Raw genomic sequence first — 12574 nt, forward strand, 5'->3', positions numbered from 1 at the left:
TCTGATTTTTGCCAAACTCACTGGATAATGATGCAATCCTGTGAAGTTGGTGTTGGAGTTTGTCACCATGGAGGTGTTTTTGTCAACAAAACCTTAGCTTTATGGTCCTTAAATAATTGATTATACAGAAAAAGCAAAGGATGCTTATGAAAGGAGGAAGATTGGTTTTATTTTTAAACATCTCTCAGTTAAGAGTGGTGAGATGAACTATAATAAATTTGGGATTGTATGAAAACTGAGACCTCAGTTAATTAATAAATGGTTTTAGAGTTGGAAAAGGAAAGTGTAATGGGCTGATTTGTCTTAGAACTCAGTCTAATTCAGGAACTCACAATGTATCTCTGAAAAGTTTTGTTTTGTCTTTGGATTGAATGGATTTAATATAATCAATAAACCCCATAATTCAGGTTCAAAAAACTTCAGGAGTTTGAATGGATCAGTTCCTTATAAATTACAAAGGGTACAATTGATAACTAAAGAAGAATCAGTTCAGGTAATAATACGCTAGGTACCTTCTTTTTCACCCCAAATGAGTTCATTCTGGTTTTCTTTGGCTTTTATTTGCTTATTGAGATTTAATATATATATGACACAAGCTTTTGAGTACAATCTAGTTATAAAAAGTGTGGTACCAAGAAGAGAAACCTCAAGTTTTGTAAAGTAAATTAGCAGCAAATTACATTTTTTCTTTGAAACTGGTTGAGTGACTGTTCTAAGCACAGAGCTTATTATATAATAATAGTTGACAGTAGGGGTTGGATTTTTTCTTTTTATAGTTTTGGATGAGACATAGAAAATTAATAAAAGCTTGGTCATCACTAAAAAACTTTTAATTTTAGGCTGGATACAGACCTGTATTTCAAAGCTAGTGTTTCCTATTCTCTTTTAGGGCTCGGAAGATGCAAACTAACTTTAACAATAGCTTATACAAAATAATTCTGAAAATACATTTTAGACAATCTGTTCTTTGGATTATTTGTGCCATTCATCCCATTCTTTTAATGTGGATATTCAAAAATAAATGGGTAGTAGGTCTTGTTTTAAGGGTAGAATTATTAGATACTTTAGACATAAAATAAAATTCTGTTGTACATGCAAAAATATCACACAAGATAACCAAAAGAAAATCCAGCAAGCAATGGTAAAAATAACAAATTATTTACTGTTTTATAATGTTAAAGTATTTCATCAAGACAAATTGCAGTCAAAATTAATGTGAGTTATGGAAAATGAAATACATAAAGATGCATTTATACAAGTGCAGACTAAATATTTTCCATACAGATAGGTAAATGAAAACAAACAAACAGATGATATACAGTAAGTGCACACTTGATATGACTATGCAGGCAAAAACTTAGTTAGTTTTATATATTCTTGTACAGTTCATGCACAAATCTCTCCCAAAGTAAAAGTTCGCCTTTTTTTTTTTTTTTTTTTTTTTTGAGAGAGAGAGGTAAGAAGAAAGGGGAGGGTAAATTCCTTGTAAGAATGTCAGTGTGGATGATGATGATGATGATGAGGGGGTCAGTTATATATATTACTTACTGTAATTTGTGATTGTCGAGGGAGAGGAGTGGTCGTTGGTGTGATAGTAATACTGCTGGTGACTTTATTTGTTGCTTTGCCGGCTGTTCCATTTATTAGGGCTGGAGTTCGGGTATCTTGTGATGGAGTTGAAGGACTGGCAGGCCTCACAGGATTGGCCACAGCTTGCATATAAGGGCTTCCTAAGTGGATGTGGATTTTATTATCCTCAGTAGTTATCACACTTGAACCATTGCTGTTTGATCTTTGAAACTGCCATGTTGACTGTCTCTCTGGGGAAACTCTGAAGACAGCATGCTTGGCCCCTACCTCCACTGGTTCTGGTGACCGTCCCTGTTCGGGGGAACCTGCTGAACCAGTCACAGACAAAACATGAATGGGAGACATTGTCCTTTCAGGAGTTAGAGAGCCACAGGATTCTGGGGTTGGTGCTCTGGCAAGGGTAGCCATAGCAATAGGGGATGTGCCTTGCTCTAAGTTTATAGGGCTATCAGTAGAGGATTTTGACTTCACTGGAGTTATGGAGGCATTTTGAATAATGGTTATTCTTTGCTTTGGGGTACCACAGTTGGGTATCACTGCAGTGCTTGTATAAGAGTGAGGACTTTCTGTAGTAGGACTTGTGATTTCAAGAGTAGCTGTATTTTGTCCATGGTCTGGAGTAACCTTTATGTGAAGAGGTTGACCAGGTGTATGACTTAGGACCAGATCCCCAGGCTGCACATAACTCCCATTCTGTTTGGCTGGTATTTTTCCGTTCTGAGGATGACCTTCCTTGGATTTCATCCAGGGTATCCATAACTTTCTGTTGACCGGATGTGCAGTAGATGAGTTACATTTGAAGGACACTGTTGACTCATTATCATTAGGATCTTCATCCTCATTATCACTTTCCTCATATAACTGACCATTAATTACAGCTCGTTCCAAAGGAATGAGACTTTTATAATCAGGAGGTTCATTGTCTGCTGGTTCAGTTTGGACTTCTTTAGAAAATACTTGAAGGTCAGAAATTCTTCTTCCATTAAGACTGGGTCGGAGATTCTTACTGAAATGTCGATACCTCTCTAATTCTTTAGTGAGACTTTCAATCTCTCTTCCCAAGTCCCTATTTCGGTTTTCTTGTTGATTGAGTTTCTTTTGTAGAATTGTATGGTCACCCTGTAAGTGACATATTAAGTCTTCAGTTGCCATATATTCATGAATTTTTTCTTTTAATGCATCTACCTCTCTTGAGAGGTGACCAGATTTGGCTTCTTCCTCTTTAAGCCTTTTGAAAAGCCACTGTTCCTGACTGGACTCTGTCTTTTCTGCTAACTTGTACCTAGCAAGTTCCATTTTAACATCCTCAAGTTCCTCTGATAAAAATTTAGCTTTGTCTCTTTCATTAGCATAGCGTCGCTCAAGAGACTCATATTCATCTTCAGTTTTCATGAGATCATCTTCGATAGCTTTCATGTCTTTTAATTTATGTTTCAGTCTCTCCACTTCTTCAGAAAGCTCTTTAATCTTATTGTTTTCTTGGTGTACAGCTATTGTTGACTTACCCATCTCTTGTTTTGATTTGTTTTTGAGAAAATCTTTCTCAATAGTTTCTAGTGATTGGAGTCTCTTTTTCAGAATGTTAACTTTTGACAAAAGATCATTTCCTTTCTCTTCTTCCGCTTTAAGCTTAATTTTCAGTTCATCCCTCTCTTTGGTCACACTGTACACCTTTTCCTCTATATCTGTATTGGACTTTAGCGCTCTTTTGCTTTCTTCAATTAACTTTTCGGTAACCAATGTCACTTTGCTTTGTTCCATTTGAAGCTGAGATGTAACAGCTTGTAGCTTATCTTCTGTTTGCTTCATTTTTTCACTCATTGTTTTCCTTTCATCCACCAGCATGACTGTCAGTGTTTTCAATTTAGTTAAATCCTCTTTTAAGGTGAATTCTGTCTTCTCTAGCTTACTCTCAATGGTTTCTAACTCTTTGATTCTAACTTTTAAACCATCTAGTTCTTGAGACAATTGCTTTGTTGTCATCTTCTCTTTTTCCAGATTGCATTTCAGAGCATGACATTCCTGCTTGCTTTTGCCAAAAGCATCTTCCAGTTTTTCCAAATCCATGATCCTTTTGTTGAGTTTGTCAACCTCCAGTTTAAAGTCCTTACTTTGTGATGTCTCCTTTTCCAGCCTTTGGTGAAGATCGCGGCACTGCTCTTCCATTTTTATAAGTTCTTCATCTTTGCCTTCCATCTCTAATACTCTTTTTCTGAGTTCTTCCACTTCTGCCAGGATACTGGAATTACCACCTTCTCCCTTGTTGATCTTTTCTCTTATTTCTTGCAATTCTTCTTCTGCTTTCCGTAAAGACCTGTTTGTCTCTTCCAACTCATCAATTTGGCGGCTGAGTGCTGCTAGTTTTAGCCGGAGCTGCCGATTTTGGCTGTCTTCATTGGTGAGTTTGGCCATTATTTCTCCCTGGTTCTCCTGGAGTTCTTTGGTTTGTCTTTCCAATTCTCTTTCTAACCTGCTCGCCTTGCGCTCTTCTTTCTGAGCTTTGGCTTCAGCAACAGCTAGTTTCTTGTGTGCTTCCTCAGCAGTTGTGGTCAGGTCTTGGATTTTCTGACTCTGCAGGGTGAGCTGTTCAGTGAGTCTCTGTTGTTCATCCACAACCATCAAACCAAATGATTTCAATTTGGTCAGCTCTTCCTTGAGTGCTGTGACTTTCTTCTTGTTCTCTTGTTCTCTTTCTTTGTGGTAGGCTGTTTCTTGGTCTATTAGCTTTTTAAATCTGAAAAACACAAAGCGCATTCTGTTTTACTACTTTTGCCCTAGTGGATTGTTGGTAATAGTTAATCATTCTATAATTTTGTAAATCACCATCACTGGCTAAAGGACATTACCTGGGAGCCAGTATGGTATTGCTAAATAGGGTGCTGGATTTTGAATCAGGAATACCTAGCTTCAAAGTATGCATCTTTTCATGCGATCTTTTCTAATCATAGTTATTCACCTGGCATATATTTGGGGCTATATAAATGATGGATTTCAACTTGGTGGCTTTTCAAGAAACTTTTCATCTAAAATTCTTTAATTTTATGTATTCTTTAATTTTTGGAGGGGAAGAGAACCTTGTTAACAAGTTTAGGAGCTTGTTGGTGTTCTTGCTTGATAATAATTTTGGTTTTCAAAGAATGCTGAGGGAAGAGGTGGAGGGGGAAAAGAGTCTTTGAATAAGGAAGATAATATTTGTTCTAAAATAGCTTGGAGACAGCCATCTGAGGGCTTAACTTAACACTTTTACTTAGGTTTTATAATGAGTGGGAAGTTTAGATTTAAAATCCAAACTTCCTGACTTGATAAAAATCTTAAGATTCAATTTTATTTAGTTCTATTACTTTTTTGATATACAAGCATTCAAGAAGCACTGGCATAATTATGATGGTAGAAAGAACTCTAGATTTAAATTTAGAGGACCTGGTTTCTTGTTCTGTTACTTAATTGTGAATTTAAGACAGATATTTGCTCTCTTTTGTGTCACAGTTTCCTAGTCTATAAAAATAAAATCTAGGACTTAATGGCTTATTAGAGATCCTTCTGGTTCCTAATCTGTATATAATAGTATGATTTTGCAAGAATACTGGAGTAATTTACTCATTTCACATATGAGGAAATGGAGACAAACTGGGTTAAATGACTTGCCCAGGATCACATAGCTAGTAAGACTCTGAAGGTCCCATTCAAACTCCTTCCAGGCTCAGAACTCTATCCACTGAGTCCCTGCTTAAAAAGGGCTATCTTTCCTACACATCTGAAGTCTTAGGACTATAGAGACAACATGGGAAAAGGGGACAGGAAGCAGTCCCAGGTTTCTATGAATGTGTTTGCTTGGTCTTTGGATCAACACTGACTTTATATATAAAGAGATGCTTCGGAACTAAGATTGGAAGGAAATAGATTTTTTTTTTTAAAGTAGTAGCAAGTAGCTTTAATTGCCTAGCCAGACTTCACAAGATGGCTAAATGGATATAGTTTGTGAGTATGGAGTAGAGTTTCTTCACAAATTTTAATAAGATTGTAATTTCCTTAGTCTTTAATAATTATTATGCACATTTACAGTTCTACTTGTGATGCTTCATTCCATTTCGGAAGTGACCCTCTGTTCTCAAAGATTATTTTCAGGGGAGCAAAAGCCTCATTAGATTCTCCCAAATTTTTTTCTAGGAACCAGCCTACCTAAAATAAGCTAACAGGTGGCAAATTTTTTAGAGTAAACAATAGAACATCCTTGGTAATTATGTATTTCCTGCAGCTGGTCTTTAAAACTATACTATTTTATATACCAAGGTATTTTCTGGAGTTTTGATTTGTGCTAAATATCTAATCTTTTAGGCTTTGAGGATCTAGAGTTGAAAGGGACAAGCCTTTAGTGTAGAATATTATTAATTATACATGCTCTGTTTCATGGTTACGGTCTGTGCTTCTACTAAACTGAGCTGTGCCATTGGTCAGAAGGAACCTTAAGCCTAATATGTGATTTAAATCAGTTTAAATAAAGTGATAATATAAAAATATATCACTGCTGCTGAAAAAAAAAAGATTCAAAATATGTATTTTTCCAATGGTTGGTCAAGAGGTGCTTTGATATAGAAAGATTTAAAGATTGTTAAATGCGATTTCTTCCCCCTCCCCATCCCACTGGGTGTTCAGAAATTTAAATGTAGTATAACTAACATTATATACTTTTTATTTTACTTTTAAAGTACCTAGCTGTGTGAAACTGACAAGTAGAATAAAATGCCCCTAAGAGAGAAGCATGTGAATAAAGGAACCATTTGTTTTAATTAATTTTTTAAATAAGATTTTATCTCTTTATCTGTCTCTTTATCTTTGTTTTATATATATATATATATATATATATATATATATATATATATATATATATATTTAAGAATATGCTTATATTTCAGACAAAAATAGTTAACACCACTTATAGTATTCACAAGCATGTCCAATTACTGACCCCGTAGGACTAAAGAACATTTACTGAAACCTTTCCAGTAAAAACAGTCCTTGGAAGCTGGTTTTATAGACATAAATGTGAGGTAGTTAGATCCAGCAGTGTCTTGTTACAGCCTCCCTTTAGCCTTTCTATTATAGCTCAGAACTTATATAACTTATTGTGGTTTATCGCTGTAATTATATGCAATACTGATTGCTTACTTTTCCTGAAAAAAATTACATCTGTCATTTTGAAAGCTCTTTGTTGTTAACCATAATTATTCTTGTTTTACAAATTATATATTTCGGAGTATCTTTCCCTTTACATATTTAAAGACTCCCTGGAGGTATGTACACACATTTATTTCCTTCTGGAAGTAGTAAGGTTACAGGTGTCAACCAATTATACAGTATGTCATTCATATGAAATAGTTGGCATGCGTCTAAATGTCTTTATATTGTTTTCATCTAAGTGTCTTTATATTATTTTCATCTTTCTGTGGGAACTGTCACAGCAGTGTATTGAATGGTTTTTAGAAAGATTAGCTCAGAATAGGGATGCTAAGGTAATTACCATGTAAAAGAACTTTTGAGCCATTTATGGAAATGTTTCCAAAGTAACATTATTTGTGGTCCTTTCAGAGGAAGAGACTAACAGAAAGTAGTAATAACTGATGCCTACAGTTGTGCTTTTACCTTCCTATGTTGCCTTCTATTACACACCACTATCTTATTTAAGCTTGACAACAGCCTCATGAGGTAGTTTAGTTGTTATTATCCCATTTTGCAGGTGACATACTGAAGACCCAGAGCATAAGTGATCTCACAGTAGTCATTTATTTGATGTCAGAGGCAAGATTTGAATTCAGGTCTTCCCTAATTTCAAGTCCTAGTAATCTTTCAGTCTTATCACACTGCATAAACTTGAGGAAAGGAATCTGAAATTCCCCAAACAACTCCATCCCTTCTCTAATTTCTCCTAAATTTCCAACTGGACAATCCTTTTTTACCATTGAGGGTCTTGGGGCAAATAGTAATGTAGTTACAAAATAATGAAAGTCAATCTCAATACTTCCTAGTCATAGCTTTGTGTGAGATCCTGCAGTAGTAGAGCAAGAAAGAAAAATACCCTGCCCAGTAGAACTATACTAGTTTTGTATTTAAAATACAACCCAACAAATCTACCTTCTAATTAGAAAGAAAGGGTCTAGAGTAATTTTTTTCAGGGAAAGAAGCAAAAAAGGCTGGGGGGGGAGGGGGCTCAACATACATTACTATAGATCTTTGCATTCAAACTTCAGATGGGCATCTAGAGAAATGTCACTGAAAGATTCTTCAGGAGACTTGGGGCACTTTCTTAAAAGGGTCAAAGAAGAAACCAAGCACTTCTGACCAACATAATGCCTGAGCTGCCATGCTTTCCCTTACCTACAAAATAAAACCTAAGCTTTTATCTTCCTTCAAGAAACAACTTACTCACAACCTTTCCTGATTACTTCAACTGCTTCTGACCTTCTTAAACCAACATGTATTTACATTCTAGTTGCCGTACTTATTATTTTTATACTATATATTATAGGCTCACATAATATATAACTTAAATATAATATAAAATATGTATTGTGTCTATAGTGTATATAAATTTAAAGGGTGTATATTATATATGTATATGTACGTGTATATATATATAGGTATCTATATATATAAAGTGTATATTATAGCTACATATATGAATATATGTATACACATTTGTATGTGTAGGTGTGTATATATATACTGTGTGTATATATATATGGGTGGCATATGTTATATATGTATATATAAATATATATTTTGTATATATATATGTAGATATGTACATATATTTTTGTGTTTACATATGTATAATGTGAATGCATATATGCATATGTATGTATTATGTGTACGTATATATATCTATATATGCTTACATACAATGTGTGTGTATATATATATATATATACACACACATATCCTCATGAATATCTTCGTTTTTTGTTTTTTGTTTTTTTTTTCAGTAGAATGTAAGTTCTTTGCCAGTATGGAGTGTTTCCTTGATCATATTTGTAATCTCACCTTTGGTGAATTTTATTCCCAACATTTCATACATTGTCTGGCATATACTAGGTGCTTAATAAGTATTTGATCAACTAGAGGTAGCTAGGAGGCACAAGATGGAGTGAGTGCCAGACCTGGAATTCAGATCTTGCCTGTGATACTTTGTGATACTAGTTAAGTTACATTCCTTGTTTGCATGTTTCCTCATCTGTAAAATTAGGATTAAAAAAAATAATAATAGCAGGACAGCTAGTTGATGTAGTGATTAAAGCACCACCCTGAAGTCAGGAGGACCTGAGTTCAAATCTGGCCTCAGACATTTCATACTTCCCGACTCTGTGAACCTGGGCAAGTAATTTAACCCCAATTGCCTTAGCAAAAAAAAAGTAAAAATAGTAGCACCTACCTCACAGGGTTGTTAATGATTACATGAGATAATATTTGTAAAGCATTTTGCAAAAGAAAAAAAAGAAAATTACGTGATAATTTTATTGTGTATTTAAAAGGAATAATAGCAAGTTGCATATAATAATTTGCAGTTTCATGTATAATGTTTTAAAATTATACTATGTTATGGAAATGTTTATTTATTTTTTGATTTATGGGATAAAACAATGTGGGGAAAAGAAACCTTTAACATAATATATAAATCCTAGCTATTATTATTGTTATTAGCCAGGTGTTATTATAAACTTTCAAACTCTTTTGTGACCCTGGGAAAGTCTGCTTGGAAGACAATTTTTACCCATTCAGCTCAAATGCCATCCCTATGCAGTCTTCCCTAGTCTCTGAAGCTTGAAGTAATCTCTTCTTTTTCTAAATCTACCTAGTAGATCTACGTAGTACTTCTTACTGCTTTATATTCATTCTTTGAGTAACCCATAGTGCTTAATGAGCCTACATATAGTGAATGTTTAATGAATAACTATTTAACAAATGAATTCACGAATATTTGTGTATGAGGCCTATAAGTCTTAATAATGTTTCTTCCTCCTCCTCCCCTCCCCTGGCAAGAACCCTGACAAGTCTGTAGAATGCCCTCCTCCCTCTGTGTCATTCCCTGCTTCTCCCAGGTGTTTTCTGATGCCCTCATTGAATGGTACGTTCCAGTACTATGGAGTTCTTTTCATGTTATAATAATAAAAAGGCCAACTTCCAGGAAAGATTACATTGATCATACTTGATGCCATGATGGCCCCTCACTAGGGCTTTGTTGAGCCTTGACTTTTAAAGTATTTAATGCTGTAGTATATAAATATAGTGTTAATTTAATGAACTATTAATGGGGGGGGGGGGGGAATTCAATCTTCCTCTGGAAAATTCTTTAGTTTTTGCTGTCCCTACTGAGAAGAGACATGTTGCTTCATTCTGATGAAGTTTTGCACAAGCTGTTGATCCACAGGGTTAGTCATTAATTAAATGTTTCTATCAACAATAAAGCCAGTCTTTCACTGCCTGGCATAGAAAGGCCATGTCTGTAAACAATTCTATGCCAAATAGGGCAGATCCAACTTTTGCCCTCTTATTTCCTTTTCTCCAGACCCTAAAAAATCCAGTAATGATGAGAATGTGTCTCCACATGGTCTCATATATCTGTTTCAAACTACTGTTTAAAACATGGGCAAGGACCCATTCAGTTGCCTGGTTTTAAAATTGGGAATGTTCCTAAGGATATGGTAAGATGTGGAATCTGGCTGTTATTTCTTCCATTCAACAAATACTATTGACTTCCTACTATGTGCTAACTATTTTTCATTTTGCTTGTCTTTTGAAAGCCTCTCTATAAATGAGTTATTGTTAAATTGTTTGATGAGAGCAGAACTCATAACAGGGTATCTTCCTCAAGTTAGGAAGACTTGTGTTCAAATGCGGCCTTGGATGCTTAACTAGTTGTCTGACCCTGGGAAAGTGACTTAACTCTGCCTCAGTTTCCTCATCTGTAAAGTGAACTACAAAAGGAATTGGCAAACTACTCCAAGAAAATTCCAAGTGGGGTCTTGAAGAGTCGAATTCAATTGGAAAACAACCTTACAACAATAAAATTCATTCTAGTAGCATGGGTTCTATTAAATAGTCCATTATAGTAATTTATAGTTGGGATAGGACCTTTCTGGGGGTAAGCCAATGAGTCTATAGATCTTTAAGATATCTATTAAGTTTATAATGACAATCCCATAATCATGGGTAGGATTTTATTTCTCTGTATTTATTATTTGCTTTAATTTTTCTACCAGTTGCATACTTAGATTAGTTGAATTATTAGCTTTATCAACTAGCAGAATGCCCAGTCTTATGGTGGGAATTTGTTGGTCTGTGGTTATGGATCTCTCCCAATATATTTTTGTAGGAGTTATTTTATAAGGTGTAATTACTAATGTTAGCATTTTGAATGGACAGTAGCTGAATAGATTGTGAAATAATTCCCAAGTGTCAAAGCTGTTTGATTCACATTTTTTCATTAGGCTCTTGAGGTTATGGGATTCAGTGAAAAGTGTATTTGATTTAAGTTAGAGATTTGGGTTCACAGCCTGACTTTGTCATAGCCTGACTATATCTATTTCTTTATTGTCCCCATTCTTTCTTCAACAAATCTAGACTGTATTTAGTGGCATCTTTAGGCTTACTTATAAAAATAGCTGTGAAGAGTCTTTTTCTTTGTATTCTTGTTTCCTTTCTTTCCTTGACAGTCAAAGGTTTAAAAAAAAAAATTACAACAGCAATAGCATACCACAGCCATAATGTCATGAGTTGGATTCATTTGGCTTGGTCAGCATGATGTCTCAGAACAGTAACACTTTTTTTCTTTTTTTTTTTGGTGTCTGCCAATAGAGTGTATGTCTGTGTCTGTGTCTGTTTAATGTCTTCTCTATTTAAGAGCATGTCATCATTGAGATCATTGAGAAATACTACAAATGGGTGACTACTAATCTAATGAACTAGTTTTTTAACTCTTTCCCTTCCATGTGAATGGGGAATTTGGTATGCTGTAATGGATAAAGAATGAAGAAGGAATAGTCTGGAAGTGAGAGATGCATACAGTGAGAATAAGATTATATGACTTCTCTTCCTTTATTACCTATTTGCATTATGATTTAGGAGCTTAATTTGTGTATTTGGAATTATATGAAACCCTGATAGAAATATAAACTTTCTGAAAATTATGACTTTTTTTCCTCTAAGTTTCTAGCAGAACAGTTAGCAAATTATCGGTCATTTTGCTGTCATGTCCAACTTTTCTTTGATCCCATTTGAGATTTTCTTAGCAAAGATACCGGAGTCATTTGCCATTTCTTTCTCCGGTTCTTTTCACATTTACTGATGAGAAAGTTGAGGCAAACAGCATTAAATGACTTGCCCAGGGTCACACAGTTGGTAAGTGCCTGGGGCCAGATTTGAACTCGGGAAGAAGAGTTTCTGATTCCTAGTGCTTTTTCCACTATGCTATCTTGCTTCCCATCCGCAATAAGAGTAATAGTTAACATTTATGCTAGGGCAGCCAGGTGATGCAGTGGATAAAATTAGGCCTGGAGTCAGAAGACTCAATTTCTTGAGTTCAAACCTGATCCCAGAAACTTACTAGTTGTGTGACTCTAGGCTTGTCATTTAATGAAGGTTGCTTCAATTTTCTCATCTGTAAAACAAGTTGGAAAAGGAGTTGGCAAACTACAGCAGTATTTTTGCCAAGAAAATCATAATTGGGATCATGAAGAGTCAGATTTGACTGAACAGCATCAGAATATAGCCATCTACTATGGGCTAAGTATTTTACAATTGTTATCTGATTTGATCCTTCCAACCACCCTGGAAGGTAAGTGCTCTTGTCCCCATCTTACAGATGAGGAAATTGAGGCAAACAGAGGTCAAATGATTTGCACAGGATCACCCAGCTAGTTAGTGTCTGAGGCTGGATTTGAATTTATGTCTTCCTGATTCCAGGTCCAGTGTTGTAGTGCACCCAGTTAAG

The 12574-nt window shown here is 35.1% G+C and overlaps 1 protein-coding gene across 3 annotated transcripts in view; it reads right to left on the reverse strand.

Annotated features, from left to right (window-relative positions):
- FILIP1L (filamin A interacting protein 1 like) overlaps positions 1 to 12574 on the reverse strand; it is a 321412-nt gene that overhangs the window by 19695 nt on the left and 289143 nt on the right. For 2 of the 3 annotated variants that reach the window (XM_031959561.1, XM_012544489.3), the window contains one exon: positions 1549 to 4324. In XM_031959561.1, coding sequence (XP_031815421.1) covers positions 1549 to 4324 — 2776 coding nt within the window. Of the gene's footprint in view, positions 1 to 1137; positions 4325 to 12574 lie in introns of those variants that run through there. The other variant, XM_031959560.1, reaches the window with a different exon arrangement.

This window comes from Sarcophilus harrisii, chromosome 3 (assembly GCF_902635505.1).
Source record: "Sarcophilus harrisii chromosome 3, mSarHar1.11, whole genome shotgun sequence".
In the NCBI taxonomy this organism is placed as follows: domain Eukaryota; kingdom Metazoa; phylum Chordata; class Mammalia; order Dasyuromorphia; family Dasyuridae; genus Sarcophilus; species Sarcophilus harrisii.